The sequence below is a fragment of the Octopus bimaculoides genome, chromosome 8 (genome assembly GCF_046866305.1).
Source record: "Octopus bimaculoides isolate indiv1 chromosome 8, ASM4686630v1, whole genome shotgun sequence".
NCBI lineage: Eukaryota > Metazoa > Mollusca > Cephalopoda > Octopoda > Octopodidae > Octopus > Octopus bimaculoides.
Window position 1 is genome coordinate 29951129 of NC_142935.1, and position 21440 is coordinate 29972568.

At 37.3% G+C, this 21440-nt stretch overlaps 2 protein-coding genes across 7 annotated transcripts in view; one reads left to right on the forward strand and one right to left on the reverse strand.

Moving 5' to 3' along the window:
• The first annotated feature begins 286 nt into the window (after positions 1 to 286).
• LOC106871351 (RNA-binding region-containing protein 3) lies at positions 287 to 18042 on the forward strand. 4 transcript variants are annotated; one of them, XM_052970010.2, is made up of 15 exons: positions 287 to 470; positions 3156 to 3297; positions 4226 to 4273; positions 5216 to 5322; positions 6484 to 6582; positions 7247 to 7358; positions 7525 to 7593; positions 8205 to 8308; positions 9922 to 10169; positions 11197 to 11273; positions 12992 to 13088; positions 14797 to 14891; positions 15561 to 15619; positions 16528 to 16660; positions 17934 to 18042. In XM_052970010.2, exons 2-15 carry the CDS (start codon positions 3175 to 3177, stop codon positions 17976 to 17978), a joined length of 1416 nt encoding a protein of 471 aa, XP_052825970.1. In that variant the 5' UTR covers positions 287 to 470; positions 3156 to 3174; the 3' UTR covers positions 17979 to 18042. The 4 variants fall into 4 exon arrangements, with proteins under 4 accessions (XP_052825970.1, XP_014773244.1, XP_014773243.1 ...); XM_014917758.3 differs by lacking the exon at positions 287 to 470 and adding an exon at positions 707 to 833; XM_014917757.3 differs by lacking the exon at positions 287 to 470 and adding an exon at positions 709 to 829.
• Positions 18043 to 19744: 1702 nt separating this feature from the next.
• The window catches only part of LOC106871355 (alsin), a 97302-nt gene continuing 95606 nt past the window's right edge, over positions 19745 to 21440 (reverse strand). For all 3 annotated transcript variants that reach the window (XM_052970013.2, XM_089356290.1, XM_052970012.2), the window contains one exon: positions 19745 to 20660. In XM_052970013.2, coding sequence (XP_052825973.1) covers positions 20619 to 20660 — 42 coding nt within the window. In that variant the 3' untranslated portion in view covers positions 19745 to 20618. The remainder of the gene's footprint in view (positions 20661 to 21440) is intronic.

The following is a 21440-nucleotide window of genomic DNA, read 5'->3' on the forward strand; positions in this document are numbered from 1 at the left end:
TAAACAAATCGAAATATGGAAAAGCAAAGAATATTCATAGGAGAAACAAGAAAATTAAAATTAATCTATTTTCTTCGCTGTGTGGTAAGACGTTTGCTTTCCAACCACATGGTTCTGGGTTCAGTCCCACTGCGTGACACCTTGAGCAAGTGTTTGCTATTATAACCTTGGGCTGACTAAAGCATTGTGAGTGAATTTGGTAGAGGGAAATTGAAAGAAGCCCGTCATGCGCGCGTGTGTGTGTGTGTGTGTGTGTGTGTCTGAGTTTGTGTTGTCCTCCACCGTCACTTGACAACCGGTGTTGGTGTTTTTACGTCTTCGTAACATAGTGGTTCGACAAAATAGCACGATATAATAAGTACCAGGCTTTAAAAAAAAAGTACTGGAGTCGATTCGTTCGACTAAAATTCCTCGAGGCGGTACCCCAGTATGGCCACAGTCTAATGACTGAAACAAGCTCAGTATAAAAGGTATGAGTATATTTTGTATTACATTTCGCTGTTACAAAGTGTAAAGATATATTCACCGTTCAATGAATTTATTTAAAAAAAGGTTAATATCTTAAACTGAAACATATTAATTTTTAAAATTATATAGTAAAAGACAATCTCCCAAATTGTCGATTCTCCATACAGATTAAGACTTCAAAGGTAAGTCACTTCACTTCACTGTTGTACAAACACAAAATTATTTTCCTCCTAACTGAGTGTCAATGTAAAATAATGGTCTGCCAACAGCCGCTTGTTATTTGTAATACAAAATGGCTGTTAAATGACCGTCGCTGGACAAACAAAAGATTTAATTTATTTGTAGATTCTAAGAAAGATTGGTAGGTTAGTTTATCTACGTCTTTATCTTTATCTTGTCTTTTACTTGTTTCAGTCACTGGCCTGTGGCCATGCTGGGGCACTGTCTTGACAGATTTAGTCGAATAAATCGACCCCAGCAATTATTTTTCAGGTCTGATTGATACAGCGGTAGACCACGAGCTCAATTGGTCTACCTTTGAGATGTAACCAGATCAATTAGAGATGGTTGGTTCTGGCAGGGCCCGGTTGAAGGCGTGCTTCCCCCACGACCCGCCTAGAAATAAGTGGGCGAAGATGAGATGAGATGACACTTATTCTATCAGTCGCTTTTGCCGAACGGCCGAGTTACATTGAGTAAAGAAACCAACATCGATTGCTGGGCAGTGCGGGGACAGATGTAAAGACACGCATATACATACATACGAGGAGTTTCCTCAAAGTTTCTGTCTACCAAATCCACCCGCAAGACGTTGTTCGGCTCGGGGCTTTAGTAGAAGACACTTTCCCTAGGTGTCGCGCGGTGGGGCTGAACCCGAAATTATATGTTTGCAAAGCGAGCTTCGTAACCACACAGCAAAACGTAAAACCTAATTTAAGATTAACGTTTGCTCGTTCTGATTTGATCAAAAAGTTACTTGAAGTAAGCAAGCATGCTTTATACACATGTAAAACTGATTATTCAATAGAATAATTCATTTTTATTTTATTTATTACCACAGCAAAAATTATGGTACTACTTAAATACAGAGGTCCCGACGCATCTACGTAAACCTAACCCTAAAACTAACCCTAACCTTAACTAACTATAACCTTAACTAAACCTAACCTTAACAACTACCCCTAACGAGTGTGCAATGTAAAAACACATCGTTACGTAGAAGCATCGGGACCTCTGTATTTAAGGAGTGTCCAAATTATTTGTTATACAAACGTTTTTCAAACTTTTTCACTGTAACCCACAGCAAAAACCACATTTTGTATTGCGACACGTTATACTGACGTGTAATAAATAAAAGACAAGCTCTATTCACCAGGTTCCTTCATTTAGACAGATTATATGCCTGAAATTTTGGGGGAGAGAGTAAGTTGATTACATCGACCCCAGTACACAACTGGTACTTAGTTTATCAACCCCGAAAGGATGAAAGGCAAAGTCGACCTCAGCAGAATTTGAACTCAGAACATAGTGACAGATGAAATACCACTAAGCATTTCACCCAGTGTGCTAATGATTCTGTCTGTTTGTTGCCTTAGATGATAATAACAATAAGAATAAGAAACACTGGTCTAGAAATTTCTTGTCTTCAGCTCTTGATATTTGACTGCCATTGTCAATGCGGAACTGTCAATAGCACTTGCCCAGTTGTGTGCCATACATAGCCTGCAATATACTGCTCAACTATATATATATATATATATATATATATATATATATATATATATATATATATATATATATATATATATATATATATATATATATATATATATATATATATATATATATATATATATATATATATATATATAAGAAGCTTGCTTCCCAGCCTCATAGTTCCAGGTTCAGTTCCACCTGCGTGGCACCTTGGGTAAGTGTCTTCTACTATAGCCTCGGACTGACCAAAGCGTTGTGAGTGGATTTGGTAGACGGAAACTGAAAGAAGCCCGTCATATATATATATATATATATATTGTGTGTTTTCTGTACTCTGGTTATTATTATTTTCTTGTCTACGTTTTCTTTGCAATGTCCTGTACCCAGATATGCACCTATATATACAGGTAGACGTAGGTATGCACATACCTGTACGTATATATGCATATACTCATTTATTATTTGTTTTTACATGACCGAACGCCAGCGTCATCACTGCTGTAAGTATATATATATATATATATATATATATATATATATATATATATAAAAGAGTAAGTGTTTAAAATGAAATGTTCTAACATTATTAATACACCCTATCTGATGGCACATTAGGCGCAGCGCATATTCATGAATAAAAAAAGAGATTTTAGTGCATTAATGCATGTGATATGGGTCCAACTTTGTATATAGGATCCATGGTAATTCTTTTGGCCTTTTTTTTTTCAGAAAAAAAAGGGCTTCTATGTCATCAAACGCGGTTGACATAAAATATTGTTTTACGAGCATGAGAATTATCCCCCTTGAAATGGATTATTTCTTTCGTGTTCTCTATTTTTGGTTAGTTTGCGTATTGTTAATATGTAAAATATATAATAAAACTCATCCCTTTTTAATTTTATTTGGCTATCCACATCCCCCTTTTTAATACTGTAAACAATAATAAAGACTTTGTCTCTATATACTTTCAGAACTTATTTCACATAAGAAATGGCTGATATAAACAGTACGTTGCTGGTAAGACATTTACCATCCCAGCTCACCAATGAAGATAAAGAAAATTTGCTCTTTCATTTTGGAGCCATCAGAGTTAAAGTGTTAGATAATTCAATGGTGAGTGCTTGAATTATTTCCATTTCTCTTTTCTAGGTTGTTAGCTTGGTATAAAGGCTCAGCTGTTGCCTTATCTAGGCCATTACATATGTAGCTGGGTTGTTCTCAGCAAGCAGCAGCAGCAGACAAAATACCACAAGGTATTTTATTGTGTCCCCTTTACATTTTTCGTGTATTACACTTGTTCTCAACCATTTTGTCACCTGTGAACCCCTTTCGTGCCTATTTTACTTGGGTGAACCCTCAGAGCCAGTCATTATTTAAACCAGCTGTGTCTGGCTCAAACATTCTACCTGCTTTATATTCATACTGGCCAGATCCAGTGGGTGGATAGGTAAGTGTGCTTACCTTATTTTTCAAGTATTACAGGAACTCACAAAACTGAATATTCACTGCATACTTTGTAGAGTTAATCTTGAGCTGGATAGAAAACCATTTTGTTTTTTGAAAGGTACCTAATCTTGAAGATTTGGAACCCATTTGTACTTCTCTAAATCAACATAAAATTAAAAGCATTCCATGCTTTTTGCATGCAAATCAATAGAGCACTGACTTGCATGGACTCTAATTTTTCCTCAATGAATGTACCAGTTACCTTTGTAACTCAATGAAGCCTATCCGCAGAGAAACACCATCAGCGCCAAAGCAACCGGGAGGGGAGGTGGACATGGTATATCTATGTCGATGACATCCACTTCAGTGACCTAGGAATTCTATGAAACTCTTGCAGCAGATATGATCTGATGACCCCATGTGTTGGTTGTCCAATTTTATCTCGTTGGCCATTCCGACTCTTTTTTACAATTACAAAATTCTCTCAGTATTATCTTGTATCTTAACTAAGATACAATATTTCTTGTATCTTAGTTTTACATTGTCCTCCCAAACTCAAAAATATTTACACATTTATGCTTTTTTGTTTTTCTAGAAGCATTGTGCCTTTGCAACATTTAGTGATGAAGAAGCTGCCAAAAATGTAAGTTTAAAGTATCAAATTATATACTTTTGAGCTCAAGATTTTATCTTGTTACTGTTGATGTTATCAATTAAATGATGATGATTTTAGGTTAATTAATGTTTGTTTTTTGTCACACTTAAGTCCCAAAAAGGCGGCGAGGTGGCAGAAACGTTAGCACGCCGGTGGTATTTCGTCTGCCGCCACGTTCTGAGTTCAAATTACGCCGAGGTCGACTTTGCCTTTCATCCTTTCGGGGTCGATTAAATAAGTACCAGTTACGCACTGGGGTCGGTATAATCGACTTAATCCATTTGTCTGTCCTTGTGTGTCCCCTCTGTGTGTAGCCCCTTGTGGGTAGTAAAGAAATAACACTTAAGTCCCATTTTGCAATTCTAATGCATTTCATATTTATCACATTTGTTTTCTGTAGCAGATATGATACACATTTAAGCCATTTCTATATCATTCTCCCCGGTCACATTTGTCACATTTATGTGATATTTGTTACATCTATGCTGCATGTCATTATTATGCCATCCTTCCATCATCCATCATAAAGCAGCGAGCTGGCTGAATCGTTAGCATGCTGGACGAAATGCTTAATGGTATTTTGCTCATTGCTACTCTCCGAGTTCAAATTCCACCGAGGTTGACTTTGCTTTTCATCCTGGTTGAAAAACAAGATTCTTAACTACATAGCCACACCTGTGCCTGTATCATTTAAACACATAGGATCAGATGCAGGGGGTGCAAGAGTAACCCCTAAAATTTTGTTGGGGCATTGAAAACGTTTTGAACATCCACCTGAAAAAGAATTTTGGACCTGGGTTTTGCACCTGCTTAGCAAATTTTGTTCTTGAAATTGTGTTTCAACATTTAAATTGAAAGTTGTTTTGTCTTGAAGTATTTCATATTTACATTCTGGTGTAGTTAAATTGTTTCATTCATTCATTCTTGCAGGCTTTAGAAAGACTCCATCAATTGCAAGTGTTGGATAAGAAACTTGTTGTAGAATTTTCCAGAAAATCCCAGCAGGAACACTTTCCAAAATTTATTGATAATGAGAGGTATTTAACATTGAAACTATATGCATGCTCTGGAATATATTCTATAATGGTAGTAGTAGTAGGGAAGTGTTGTTTTTGTTGTTAAGTCATTGACTAGCGCTAATTGAACAGATTTATGATCAAACATGTTCAAATCATGACTATCACATCTTTTTTGTATACTCAGGACTACACTCTCCTATGAGTCCTTCCTATTTTTAGAATAGTGAAGTATTGATTTGAGAGAGATTTGACTATTATTTCTAGTAGGTTGAGCGACCATGTTGCTCATGGAAGAGATTTTGTTTTTCATTTTGCTCTACAAATGATTAGTTGTTAAGTCAAATGATTATACTTCACTCAGTATGTGTGTGCATGTATATATACACAAACACACATATACATGCACACACGTGTGTGTGCATGTGCGTATGTCTATATGATGGTCTTCTTTCAGTTCACATCTATCAAATCCATTCTCAAGGCTTTGGTCATCCTGGGGTTATAACAGAAGAGACTTGCTTAAGGTGCTGTGCAGTGGAATTGAACCTAAGACCACATGGTTAGGAAGCAAGCTTCTTAAGTGCACAGACGCGAAAGGATGTTTTATCTTGATTCAGTCATTTGACTTCAGCCATGCTGGGACGCTTCCTTTTAGGAATTTTAGTCGAATGAATTGACCCTAATACTTTTATTTTTAAGCCGGCTACTTATTTTTATCAGTATCTTTTGCTGAACTGCTAAGTTTTGGGGATGTGAACACACCAACACTGGTTGTCAAGCAGTGATGGAGGACAAACACACACATACACATGTACATATATATATATATATATATATATATATATCGATATATATGACTGGCTTCTTTCAGTTTCTGTCTACCAAATCCACTCAGAAGGCTTTGGTTGGCCTGAGGCTATAGTAGAAGACACTTGCCCAAGTTGCCATGCAGTGGGACTGAACCCGGTACCATGTGGTTGGAAAGCAAGCTTCTTACCACATTGCCACTCGTCATTAGGCTCCTTAGAATAAGTGTGTTAATCTCTTCAATGTGTATTAAAATACACCATTAACATTTTATTTTTATTTGAAAAAAAATAAAGAACAAAAACTAATGAGAAGAATTATTTATGAGAAACGTATTTTAATTACGGTAATTTTTGTGTTGTTGTTTGACAGAAAACCACAGAAGGATGACAAAAGGAATTCTAAACAGGAAACAAGAGAGAAGAGATTTGAACCAAAACCTCACATCGATGAGGCCTATTTGAAATGGGGGTAAGTTGTGTTGTTATACAGATGTTCATCATCATCATCATCATTATTATTTAATGTCAATCTTCCATACTGGCATGAGCTGGACATTTGACGGGGGCTGGTGAGCTAAAGAGCTGCACCAGGTCCCATTTCCTGCTTTGGTATGGCTTCTACGACTGGATGCCCTTAAGCTGTCATTTATATGGCACAGTGTATTGGTTGTGGGAAATATTTTATCTGTGATGTTGGTTGTTGTGTTTATTACGAATTCAAGTTTTGTATATTGCATATATCACAATAGGCACATGCTTGGCTGTGTGGTTGAGAAGCTTGCTTGCCAACCATGTGGTCTTGGGTTCAGTCCCACTATGTGGCACCTTGGAAAACTGTCTCCTACTGTCTCCAACAGACTGGCCCTCGTGCCGGGGGTACATAAAAACACCCACTACACTCTGAGAGTGGTTGACGTTAGGAAGGGCATCCAGCTGTAGAAACCTTGCCAGATCAGATTGGAGCCTGGTGCAGCCTTCTGGTTTGCCAGTCCTCAGTCAAACTGTCCAACCCATGCCAGCATGGAAAGCAGACATTAAACAATGATGATGATGATGATATCTATCTATCTATCTAACTTGTACACTGAATCCAACCCTAGAAACAAGTAAAATATTTATGTTTTATTTTCCAGCATCCAGTACTGTGCAAACCCCCGTCTCAGTTACATTTACCCACCACCAACTGTATCGATTCTTACCAACATTGCCAATGCTTTGGCATCGTGTCCAAAATTCTATGTCCAGGTATGAAATGTAGTTCAAAATCTTATTCTTGCTCTTCATCTCTTTGTCCACTCTGTGAATATTTGACATAAGAATTGGTTTTCATTTTGTACCCTTTTATTTTCATGCTGATATAAGTAGGATCACCATTGATATTTTCTCTGAAAACTAACCTTTTCTTCATCAGGTCCTTCATTTAATGAACAAAATGAATATTCCTGCACCGTTTGGAAGTGTTACTCAAACTCCACCAATTGTAAGTAAATTCTTTTGTAAATCGTTTTAATACAAAATCTGGAAAATAGATCTTTCTGAAGTTTGTTTGTGTTTGTATTGGCACATTTGGTTGTGTGAGTTTCTGCAATGTACATGTATTAGACCAGGCCTGGCCAACTCGAATTACATTGTGGCCACTTTATGCTTGTATACTGAAGAGAATTGAAAGCATTTTGCTTTCTTATTACAATAAGGAATGAATGATCGTTGATTCAACATGAAATATTATCGTTGCTTCAACATGAAATATTACTGTTGCAAAAACAGTAGTATCTTTCTTTTTTACTCTTCTGCAAGATCGTTGCCAGTGCCGCTGGACTGGCTCCTGTGCAGGTGGCACGTAAAAAACACCATTTGAGCGTGTTCTTCCTTTTTAAGACAATAGAGCTTTATTTGAAGGAATTTGGCTGCTATATTTAGCAGGTCAAACAAGGCTGCCTTTACCGGTTCATGTAAACAGAGTAAGGTGGGAGTAGTAGTGGTGGAATTAACTTGATATAATTAACTCAAGTTTATATAAAATGTTTTGCACTATAAAATTAACTTAATATAAATATCACACACTTTACAGCTGTATGTTATGATTTTCAGCCAAATGACAGTGGACCCCAAGAGAAAGATAATTTAAGTATGGAAGAAATGGAAGTTTCAACAACTGAAGAATCTGAGTTAGAATCAGATTCTGAAGGTCAAAGGTTTGGTCTTTTTTATTTATTATGATTTCTCTGAGTGGTTGGCGTTAGGAAGGGCATCCAGCTGTAGAAACTCTGCCAAATTAGATTGGAGCCTGGTGTTGCCATCCGGTTTCACCAGTCCTCTCAGTCAAATCGTCCAACCCATGCTAGCATGGAAGGCGGACGTTAAACGATGATGATAATGATGATGATGATGTTGTCTTTATTGTCATTATCATCTTCAGTGTCATTGTTGTCATTGTTGTTCGTCATCATGAAAGATCAACAAAATTATTTTTTACTCGTGTACTGGCAATCAGTTTGAATTAACTACAAATGATTAACTCTGTAAAATTGTGGCTTTGTTCCAATATAACACATCATTGTTATTATTTAATGTTCATCTTATCCATCTTACTCTAATGACTCATTTTGTTTAATTCATGTAAAAAACCCAGGCCATAAATGTGTTCTTTTTGTATAAGTCCCTTCATCTACTGAAGATAATGTTGGACAACTGTCATGCTGATGATGTCCATTGAGCCAGAAACATGTGTCCATGGTGTCCTCTTATCTCCAGACAGCAAGCTTGTCCTTGTCCTTAGTGGCACATTGACTTCGAACAGATCTTGATTCTTGAGATTATTTCCCCTCCTCACGGGAATTACTCTTAATTGCAATTTGGTAATTACCCTATAGAGGCTGAGACGATTTTAATAAATCAACAATTTATGTTGTATAGTAATTGATAAACCTTTATTTGTCTACGTTACTCTGAGTACTTAGTCTTTGGCTTATTCTTCCAGTATTCTCAATTTATGAAGTCCAACCCATGCCAGCATGGAAAACGGATATTAAACAATGATGATGGTGATGGCCTGAAGTACTTTACTGTGGGTTAAGGATCAGCAACTTGTTTTCATAACAGCCCCTTTTTTTCCTTTTTATGGCCTCACAGAGGCAAAGTGGCTGAGCTCCTTTTGAGTGTTGAGCTTCACGGAGGCAATGACCGAGACCTTTGGCATTATGTTGTGCTTAAAAAGAAGACCCAATAAGCCGAGCAAAATCGCAGTTGTGGCAGATACTGGTGTCAAGCAAACTGGCACCTATGCTGGTAGCACATAGACGCACCCTGGTGTCACACAAATGGCACCTGTGCCGGTGGTACATAAAAGCACCCATTACACTCTCAATGTGGTTGGCGTTAGGAAGGGTGTCCAGCCATAGAAAGCTTTGCCAAACCAGACTGGAGTCTAGCGCAGCCTTCCAGTATGCCAGCCCAGTCAAACCGTCCAACCCATGCCAGCATGGGCAACAGATGTTAAATAATGATGATGATGATGATGATGATGATTTACTCATAGCCTACTTGTATATTTTATCATACCTTATACATGTACAAACACCCTTGCATATCCTCGTAGTTCCATGCCTGAAATGCTTATGTAAGCAAATTCTTGCTTTACATCATTATGAAGTACAGTTTTAGCAATAATTATTCTTTTAATTTCTTCATGTCTTTACTAGACCCATATCTATTGTAGCTATTTCTATAACTCTATTGAATTAAATAGTTGACTATTACAATGGTATGAAACCAGTTTTGCAACGTCTTTCCGGTTGTTTCTTTACAGACTAACTCATGCGGTGGAGCCCTCAAGAAAGCGAGTTCTAAAGAAGAGGAAGAAGCTAAAACAAGACTGGAATGCTTTGAAGCAGAGTATGACAGAATCTATTAAATTACCTTCAACCCTACCTGCGTATTCTGCTCGTGATGTTTTTGACCAGGCAAATCTACAATCAAAGAAAATCTCCATCAAGTTACCTGACACAGTTGCTGTTGAAGAACCATCTGGAGACTTAACAATAAATATGGATACAGGTAGACATAATGTTGCTTGACCTTCTTTTACAAGGCTTCATTGTCACCAAAGACAAAGTAAATTACAAGACTGCTTTCTGTCCATTGATCTTCATTCCTTTTTTGCCTGGTTCAGTAATGATTCCATCAGCTCACTGTCTTGCAGGGTTGCTGTGATTCGTCTCTGCAACCAATAAACTTTCTCTCTTTTATCATACTTTAACTTCTCAACACCTAACATAAAACTGCTTCTCTCTCTCTATTACATTCTCATTCAGTTAAAGGGACTCATTAGCCCTGGTGTCATGGTAAAAAAAACACTCAGTCAGCTCTGTAAAATGGCTGGAATTAGGAACAATGTTGAATTTTAGAAACAATGTCAAAGAAGACAACTGGAACATGATGCAATCCTTCAGCTTGTCTGATCCTGCCAATCCATCCAGCCCATGCCAAAATGAAAGGTGTGCATTAAACGGTGATGATGACACAGAGGAGCTAAACCAGCTTGCATATGGCAACTTCCATCATCATTTAATGTCCACTTTTAATTGCTGGCATGGGTCAGACGGAATTTGTTGAGGCTCATTTTCTATGGCCAAATGCCCTTCCCTGTTACCAACTTCCACTGGTTTCCAAGTAAGGTAGTATTTATCCGTGGCCAGAAATGTTTTCCATGGACAACATCACTTGTTTGATAGAGAGGCTAATTAACAACCATCACATGATGCCGAGACAAGGATATACTCATGCACTCACACACACAGCAGGCTTCTTTCGGTTTCCATCTACCGAACCCATTCACAAGACTTTCATCAGCCTGGGGCTATAGTAGAAGACACTTGCCCAAGGTGCCACACAGTGCGAGTGAATCCCAAGGCCAAATGGTTAGAAAGCTTAAAGATGTAATATTCTTAGAGTCTGTGATTTTGATGATCCAACTTTATCATTAATTAATTCTATTACTATGTCTTTCCTGTATTTCCATGTTTTTGATGTTTTTATTTACATTTTGCTACATTATATAAAATTTCTATTTCTTTTGTATCAGAGACACTTAAAACAAATGAACCTGCAGACCTGGAACAAAATTCTTCAGGTTTTGGTAAGATTGCGCCTTTAGAAAAGGTAAATATTCTTCTTCATATTTTTTATTCTTATTTTTTTTCTCTTTTGCCTATTTGTTTTCTTTATCTGCCATTTGTTATCTGTGTTTCTGCATATCACCAATTTCTTTGTAGTCCATAATCATCGTCATTATCTACTGACCGTTTTGTATGCTGGCATGACTTGGACGGTTTTACAGGGGCTGGCAAGCTGGAGGGCTGCACCTGGCTCCATTTGTGTGCTTTAGCATGGCTTTTGTGGCCAGATGCCCTTCCTAATACCAACCACTTTACAGAGTGTACTGGGTATTTTGTATGTGGTGCCAGCATGGGCCCTTTTTATGAGCTACTTTCCTCATCAATAGTTTTTCCCTGTTATATTTGGACCGAAATTATTTTATAGATTTGCATATGTTGGACCAATGACAATTGCTATAATAAAGAAACAAGGGATGCAAATGGAGACAGTGGAGTTAACCCCTTTCCTCAAAGGCATTGCAATGCCCACAGCAGTGTTTCACCGCCTGTTTCTACAGACTTTTGATTGGTTTAATACTTTCGCATTATCGACATTATGAAATGATTTGATACATTTAGAAATAATTACATGAGTAGAGATGTAAATTCTGGCTCTTTTGAACCTTTTGAAAATATATTATTATTTAGGTGCAGGTATAGATGTGTGGTTCAGAAGTTTGCTTCCTAACCACATGGTTTTGGGTTCAGTTCCACCTGATGGCATCTTGAGCAAGTGTCTTTTACTAGAGCTCCAGGCCAACCAAAACCCTTATAGACAGAAACTGAAATGAGCCTATGACCGAGACCTTTGGTGATATGCTGTGCTTCATCAAGGCGAATGAAATTGTAGTTATGGCCGTTGCTAGTGTCATGTAAATTAGTGCTACTCAAAATGGTGGTCTGTGGACCGGTGCCGGTTTGTGAGCCATCAGCTGCCAGTACGTGGCAAGCTTCCAGAAAAGAAAGAAACGATAGCAGAATTTTAATAATTTTGCCTTATGCACTGCAGTAAGCAACTCATCAGCTTATGTGATATTGTTTACAAAATGGATATAAGATAAAAAAAATTGTCAACTTTTATTATATTCATTACATGTTATGGAGATGTACTTGCATAGTACGTGACTTGATCTGAGATCATGTGCTGAAACAAAAACTATTGCAGCATGGAAGGTGTTTATATATTGTTTCTGGTGTAAATTGATATTACTAAGAAATATTACCAGTCAACTGGCACATTGGTAAAAAAAAGAACTGCCAATATGCCACATCAGATAGTTTGAGAAGCACTGATGTAAATGGCACATAAAATGCACCCATTACACTCTTGGAGTGGTTGGTAACAGCAAAGGCATCCAGCCATAGAAAATCTGCATCAGTAAATCCTTATTTCTTTACTGCCCACAAGGGGCTACACACAGAGGGGACAAACAAAGACAGACAAACGGATTAAGTCGATTATATCGACCCCAGTGCGTAACTGGTACTTATTTAATTGACCCCGAAAGGATGAAAGGCAAAGTTGACCTTGGCAGAATTTGAACTCAGAATGTAACGGCAGACGAAATACTGCTAAACATTTTGCCCGATGTGCTAACAATTCTGCCAGCTCGCAGTAAATTCTGTCTGACCCATGATGATGATGATTATCTATATAAATATATAGAAACATTTTAGCTTTTTTTTCCTTTTACCTTAGATACCTGTATTTTTTATTTTCAGCCGAATTTACCTGTAGAAGAGGTAGAAGATGATAAATTCAAAAACATTCAGTTTGTATCAACTGAGAAACTCCGACAAGGAAGGATATCATCGAAAGGTAAGGGTTTTTGGTGTCTCATAACAGATTTAGTCATTTTTTTTTTATCATCATCATCATCATCATCGTTTAACGTCCGCTTTCCATGCTAGCATGGGTTGGACGATTTGACTGAGGACTGGTGAAACCGGATGGCAACACCAGGCTCCAGTCTGATTTGGCAGAGTTTCTACAGCTGGATGCCCTTCCTAACGCCAACCACTCAGAGAGTGTAGTGGGTGCTTTTACGTGTCACCCGCACGAAAACGGCCACGCTCGAAATGGTGTCTTTTATGTGCCACCCGCACAAGCCAGTCCAGGGGCACTGGCAACGATCTCGCTCGAAAATCCTACAGGAGCCAGTCAGGCGGTACTGGCAACGGCCACGCTCAAAATGGTGCATCTCATGTGCCACCCGCACAAGAACCAGTCCAGGGGCACTGGCAACGATCTTACTTGGCTTGCCGGGTCTTCTCACGCACAGCCCATTTCCAAAGGTCTCGGTCCGTAGTCATCGCCTCGGTGAGGCCCAATGTACGAAGGTCTTGCCTCACCACCTCAGCCCAGGTCTTCCTGGGCCTACCTCTTCCACGGGTTCCCTCAACTGTTAGGGTGTGGCACTTTTTCACGCAGCTATCCTCCTCCATTCTCACCACATGTCCATACCAGCGCAATCGTCTCTCTTGCACGCCACAACTGATGCTTCTAATGTTCAGCTTTTCTCTCAAGATACTTACACTCTGACGGGTATTCACATTGACATTACACATCCAACGGAGCATACTGGCTTCATTCCTTGCGAGCTTACGTATGTCCTCAGCAGTTACAGCCCATGTTTCACTGCCATGTAGCATGGTTGTTCGTACGCATGCGTCATACAGTCTATATAGTCAATTCATTGAATTCATTCCATAAAAGACAGCCAAACAGTTTTGTCTTTGATAACTTGTAACTCAAAACATGAAATCTAGTGCCAACCACTTTGAGAGTGTAGTGGGTGCTCTTGTCTTGATATTGTGTGACTGTTGTAAATAAGTGTCACTGTCATTCATTTCCAATTTTCTGCAAACATATGTTTGGCCATAAACGAAATATTACTTTGTTTGGACACAGGTGAGGATTGGTGGCAGGAAGGGGGATCCAACTGTAGAAAATCTGCCTCAATAAACTCCATCTGATCCATGCATTCATGGAAAAGTGGATACTAAAACAAAGATGAGAAGAGCGGGACCCAAAGCTGTTTGCCAACTTGAAACTGTGGAAGACCATAAAGAGAAACAGTTATCAATAAAATAGGCTTTTTTTGATATCACAGATCAATGGTTGTCGGTAATGAAATAAATATACACATGCTCTCAACCAAACATACACCACCCACAGACTAAAATAGGGAATATTTTTTGTATGACTTAAAGGATTGGTCGCTGTTTAGTTACATATTTTGGGGTTGATTATAGATTTACTTATGGAATTTATTTACTGACACTGTTGTACATAGAGTCAGTGTATTTGAAAGTTGTGGTTTCTTTGGTATGTTTGTTCCCAAACAACACTTATTTTAGTGCTGTGGACACCACCAGATTGAATGATACTGCCCAGATGTCAAAACCATAATGATATCTGTGGGGCAGCTGATGATGGGGGTATGTTGGATTGTTGGTATGGCTGTTTGCATTTGTGGAATAGTATTATAACACACCATTTTGATATTTAATTATTTTAATTATAGAAATGAAAGAACTGTCAGTCTTCAAAAACTATCAACCTGGTGAACCATCAAGTCGACTTTATATAAAAAATCTTTCCAGACATGTCACTGAGGATGTAAGTTTACTATTTCTATATTTTCTTTTATTTCTATATTTCTATATTTTATCTCTATATTTTCTTTTATTTTATTTCTATATTTTCTTTTATTTTGTTTTTCCCTTTGCCAGTATTAATATAAGTAAAAGTTTGTGTATTGAGTATTACATTTCTTTTTTTTTTTTTTTTTTTGATAGAAATATATTTAGGTGCAAGCATGACTGTGTGGTTAAGAAGCATGCTTTGCAACCACGTGTTTTTAGGTTCAGTCCCACTGCACAGCATCTTGAACAAATGTGCTCTTCTGTAACCCTGGGCTGACCAATGTCTTGTGAGTGAATATGCTTGATAGAAACTGAAAGAAGCCTGGCATATGCATGTGTGTACCCTTGTCTAGACATCACCTGATGGTTGTAAATGAGCAGAACATGATCATCATACAAGCAAGGTTGTTTGTGTCCTGTCTTCTGTGAATAAGATGTCTAGCTATGGAAAAATAACACTTTGTTTAGAGACAGGTAAGGGTTGGTGACAGGAAGAGCATCCAGCTGTAAAAAAAAAACTCTGCTTCAATAAACTTTGTTTGACCAATACAAGCATGGAAAAGTGGACATTGAATGATGATGATGATGGTGATGATGACGATGATGAATAAAATAACAAAACCATTTCTTTTCTCTCTTTCAGGACTTGTGGAAGATATTTGGTTTCTACATCAATTCCAAAAATGAAGATGAAAGGAACATGTAAGTATTACTGAAATAATTGTCTAAAACTGAATCCTTAATTCTTAACATGTTCTCTCGCTCTAGTTTATTCTACTGAAATTAACAATGAGACCAAATAGGTCAAGTATTAAACATAATCGTAAGAGTGTGGTTTCAATTCTTGGACCAGGCAGTCCATTGTAATTTTGAGTAGAACACTTCATTTCATGTTGCTCCAGTCCACTCGGCTGTAAATGAGAAATCTTGCAATAGCCAGGAGGTTAACCCTGTGATGGACTGGTGTCCTGTTCGGTGGGGAGGGTTGTAATCTCACTCGCTTATACAGCATCAAAAGAGAGGGGGGGGGGAGATATGGTTTTAGTTTCAGCTTCTCTGCATGGCTCCTTGGGCAAGTGTCTTCTAGTATAGCCCTAGGCATTGTGATAGATTTGGTCGATAGAAACTGATATATATATGTTTATGTGTGTGTGTCTGTGTCTGTCTCCCACCACTGCTTGACAACTAGTGTTGGTGTGTTTACATCCCTCTAACTTAGCAGTTTAGCAAAAGAGACCAACAGAACAAGTACCAGGCTTTAAAGAAAAAAATAAGCACTGGAGTTGATTCATTCAACTAAAAGTTTGAGGCGGTACCCCAGTATGGCCACGGTCTAATGATTGAAACAAGTAAAACAAGAAGATAAAAAGATGTTGGTTGTTGAAATGAGAGAGGTGGAATGTAACCAGAAAGTCTTGGAGAGCAGAACCTATTATGGAGACAATAAAAGAGGCGAGAACTGAGATGTTATGTTTGAAAGAATTTAGTGAATGGTAAAAAAGAATCAAATGATTAGGATGGAATTTATCTTTGTGGATTGTCTGCTATGTACTCACTGAAACCTTAGATATTTCATTTGATCGCAAACTTTACATCTCAATTGATTTCAGGTTTTACATCAGACTCATGCAAGAAGGACGGATTCGAGGGCAGGCCTTTATTACTCTTCCAAATGAAAAAGTAGCCAAAGTAGCCTTGGAAGACACTAATGGCTTTGTTCTCTACAACAGACCTATGGTAGTAGTATCCTTTTCATGATGATGATGATGATAATAATAATGACAATAATAATAATAATAATAGACACATTAGAAATGATAAAAAAATATTCAGACAAATACATAACAAAAACACCAGGACATAGCACTACTAGGCATTGCACCCATCCTACGTAAAACACTTTCAATACAGTAAAAATAAGAGCACAACAAACCACAGCACATACCCAAGGCATACAGAGCTGTGCTCGGTAGTGAAGTGAAAGCATATGATAAAAATAAGGTTACTGAATAATACTAATAATAACAACTCTTATCATGGGTGGTCATGATGGGTATTATGGGCTTCATATATTTGTACCCCAGTGTCACTTTGATAGCATTTGCTGCTCTCTCAATAATAATTTTTAATGTCCACCTTTTCCATACTTTCATGGGTCTGACAGAATTTGTTGAAGCAGATTTTTCTGCAGCTGGATGCTCTTCCTGTTGCTAACCTATACTTGTCCCCAAACAAAATCTTTAGAGAAAATCTGCTTCAATAAATTCTGCAAGCATGAAAAAGTGGACGTTAAAAGGATGGAAATGAAGTATGATTGATAAAACAAGGTAAGTAGTAGTTTTTTTTCTGTGATTTTTTTTTTTTTTTCTAAATTTTTTACTTCTAACAATTTTTTTAATATTCTCAGCTATGTCAGTAATTTTTTGTTTGATCTACAATATACTCTTAAATTAAGAAATACTGGTCTATTCTCATATCTACTGCATTTGATGGTATAAAAACACACATGGGGATATTAGACACATTCTAATTTCAGCATATTTAGAGAGAAACAATTCTTAGTGCATTTAAACTAGCCATATCTGGCCTAAATAAACTACCTGTTTTACATTCAAGCTATCAAAATCTGACCTCTCACACCCACCCCGCAATGTCATTCTAAAAATATACAATTACTTCATCAAAATCTCAAAGCTTCAAAATAATGCATGATTCATTAAAAAAATAATGAGAATAAATACGTATTACATTTAGATAGAGTAATCTGTATGCTAAAGAATTAAAGCATGTAATATAGGCCCAAATTAGCATATTGGACACTGGGTAATTTGTTTGAAACTTTAAAAAAAAAATAAGTATGTGTTATATGCCATAAAAAATGGTAAGCGTCATTTGATAATGAAGAGAGAAGGCATTGTCTGAGTTTGGTGTATTTTGGAAAGCAAAGCAAATTGACGTGATTTTTGATGCATTTAATTTCTTTTTCAATGTAAAATAATCCTTAACTTATTTCCAGCAATTTGCCAGGTCTGCAAAACAGAAAGAAGGGGAGAAAAAATAGAAACTGTATTTTTATTACTTGAAAATAATTAATTGTAAATAAAACATCAAATATTTTCTACTAATGTATTTAGTGCTGTTTTTCTTAAATACAATTCCATATTTCAGAAATTTACTGTATATTCAAGCATATGAGTTGAATTTTTCAGACTAAAATTTAGCAAAAAAACCGTAAGCCAAGGACCAAAACTTCTATGTGAAATGCAGCAGGATTTGGAAAGATTGTGACAATGTTTGAATGTTTATGTTACATACTACGTTGACTTAGATGCCCAAAAAGATGGTAAGTAGAAAGAAAGAAAATGAATCAATTTAATTATACTTAGAATATTATCTAATGATATACAGAGTGCGATGAATATATTGTCGTCTATGTTACGCAAAAATGAAAATAACACTGACATCTTATTTTAACAGATATGTTTACCAAAATTACATAAAAATATCTTGAAATACTAAAGAGTAAATTTATTCAATAAAATCGCCATTGGCTTCAACCACAGCCTCCAGATGACTTTGGAATCTCCTGCAACTCTTCTGGATGGTCTCTTTAATTAAGTTGGTGAATGTTGCCATAATCCTTGCCTTCAGTTCATCTTTGGTGTTACTTAGAGTTTTGTTGGTCTCTTGTTCAACTGCACCCCACACAGTTAGGTGTGATGTGGTCAAAAAAATTGTCTGACAGCCATGACTGGGTTCTTCTGCCTGTGCGGCATGGTGCAAGAGTCCTGTTACCAGACACAGGTGCTTCCAGTAGCCACCCTCTTGACCCAGGGCAGCACTACCTCCTGCAGACACTTGATGTAGGCCTCTGTGTTGAGTCTGAGGCTGTGTGGGAAGATGAACGGAAGGATAACGCTGCTATCACTAGTAATTACTGCAGACACCATGATGTTGACTGGATGTTCGACTTTTATCACTCTCGGTACGTTTTGGGGACACAGCAAGCCAACAGTTGTTCTGTGGGTTCAGCATCTGTTTGTATTGGAACTTCTGTCGCGAATACCAAGCAGTATAACATGTTGTTTCCAAATTTTTGGCTGAATGAATTGTGTCATGGTGCTCTTTTTCTCACAGATGGTGCCCAACTGATCCTACTATACTGTGTAGCTGACAAAATCAAAAACAAACAATGTGCAAAATTAAAAATTATAAAATGGTGACAATTTACCCATCGCACCCTGTATATCTTTTTTTTTTCTTTTATATGTTTGTCATTTGACTGCGACCATGCTGGAGCACTACCTTTAGTCAAACAAATTGACCTCAGAACTTATTCTTTGTAAGCCTTGTACTTATTCAATCAGTCTCTTTTGCCAAATCGCTAAGTTACAGGGATGTAAACACACCAGCATCAGTTGTCAAGCGATGGTGGGGGGGGGGGGACAAACACAGACACACACACACATATATATATATATATATATGACGGGGCTTCTTTCAGTTTCCATCTCCCAAATCCACTCACAAGGCTTTGGTCGGCCCGAGGCTATAGTAGAAGACACTTGCCCAAGGTGCCACACAGTGGGACTGAACCCGGAACCATGTGGTTGGTAAGCAAGCTACTTGCCACACAGCCACTCCTGCGCCTATAATTATAAAACAAGAACACATAACATTTTTTTTTCATTTCATTTTATTGAGCAATGGATGGATGATGTAGAGAAAAGGATTTTATGCATTGTGAAAGAAGAATCGAAGTGAGTAGTTTTAAACGATCTTAAATAAATAAGTTTTTAGAGAATGAAATTAACACAAAATGAGAAATTATAGTTGATATCTACATGGGTGTTCCTTAGTTGATGAAGGAAGTATTTATTTCAGAGAAACATTTATGGAATTAGAATTACAAAAATATGCAAACAGAATACAGCATATACATATATATATACATATATATATATATTTATCAATTTAATGTGGCAGCAAGTTAGCTTGGAGCAGAGTTAAGGTGGGGGGTTTTCATATAATGTCTGTTAGTCAGACTAAAAATCATATAATTTATATAAATTAATTACTTTTAGTCATTAGGAACAGCTATTAATTAACTGAATTTATAATACCAATATGGCTGGTTTAAATAACTCCTCAAATCGTATGGATTGTTAGAATTTTCTTTGATTTTCTTTTCACAAATGTTACAGACCAGGAAGACTACCATTATAAGTGGACAAAGGTTTGATAATAGCTGAGGTATATACTTTAGAAGACACAAGAACAAAAACAAAAAAAATCCCACAAGAGTAATGTCTTCTATGAAGTTAAATTCTGTCAAAATAGTAATAATTTTTTGTAAAACTTTTTTGGGGGAGGGTCTGAATATTTCAGAAATAATTGCCAACTGTTGATTAACAACAATATACACGAATGACTGGAAGAGAATTTATGTTAGTGTGAAAGAAGAACGGTCTTTCTCCACAAGATAGCAAGGTAGCAACGTCAGCAAAAGCTGAAAGATTTAGCTATCAATTTTTACAAACAAAATTAAAATAGGCTGCTTTAGGTTCAATATGTGTGTATGTGCAAGTGTATATATGTGTGTGTGTGTGTGTGTGTATTAGATGTCAACAACCTCTTTTCAGTTTAGTCAGTTTAAACACTGTATTAATTCAGATTTAGTATTCATCAGAATTGCTGCTTTTCAGCCTGGCATCTTTTCATGCTGTATTTGAAAATAACATGCCTGAAAAAGCAATGTGAAAAAATAGTATCAGTATATTTAGGATAAAAACAAACAGAAATCTGAAAAGGGCTTTACAATTCAATATCATCATCATCGTTTAACATCCGCTTTCCATGCTAGCATGGGTTGGACGATTTGACTGAGGACTGGTGAACCGGATGGCTGCACCAGGCTCCAATCTGATTTGGCAGAGTTTCTACAGCTGGATGCCCTTCCTAACACCAACCACTCCGAGAGTGTAGTGGGTGCTTTTACGTGCCACCGGCACAAGGGCTAGTCTGGCAACGGCCATGCTCAAAATGGTGTTTTTTATGTGCCACCTGCACAGGAGCCAGTCCACTGGCAACGACCTTGCTTGAATGTTTTCCAACGTGCCACCACCAGTAAGGCAATGCTGGTAACGATCACACTCAAATAGTGCTATTTACGTGCCACTGGCACGGAAACTAGACAGCTGCTCTGGCAATGATCACGCTCGGATGGTGCTCCACTGGCGCAGGTGCCAGTCACCGAATATGGTTCAATTACGATTTCGATATGCTATCATTTGTAGCTTTCTCTACTTCAAGTTAAAAATGAATTATTACATCTCTTGAAATTTCCAAATTCTTATGACATAAATAACCTGCAATTCTCACTGGTAAAAACAAAACATATAAAATGAATAAATAAATTCGAATGAATGCTTTGGTTCAATGGTAGAACATCTGTCTTTTTCACAGATGTGGGTTCAAGTCCCATGGATAACCTGCGACTCTTTCTATGCTATGTGTTTTTTAA

What these genes read in the sequence shown, in the direction of transcription:
- LOC106871351 (XM_052970010.2), top strand. Translation starts at nt 3,175, where the DNA reads ATGGCTGATATAAACAGTACGTTGCTGGTAAGACATTTACCATCCCAG. An exon ending in GAGGCCTATTTGAAATGGGG is followed by an intron (nt 6,583 to 7,246) that starts GTAAGTTGTGTT and finishes TTTATTTTCCAG; the next exon opens with CATCCAGTACTGTGCAAACC. An exon ending in GTCCAAAATTCTATGTCCAG is followed by an intron (nt 7,359 to 7,524) that starts GTATGAAATGTA and finishes TTTCTTCATCAG; the next exon opens with GTCCTTCATTTAATGAACAA.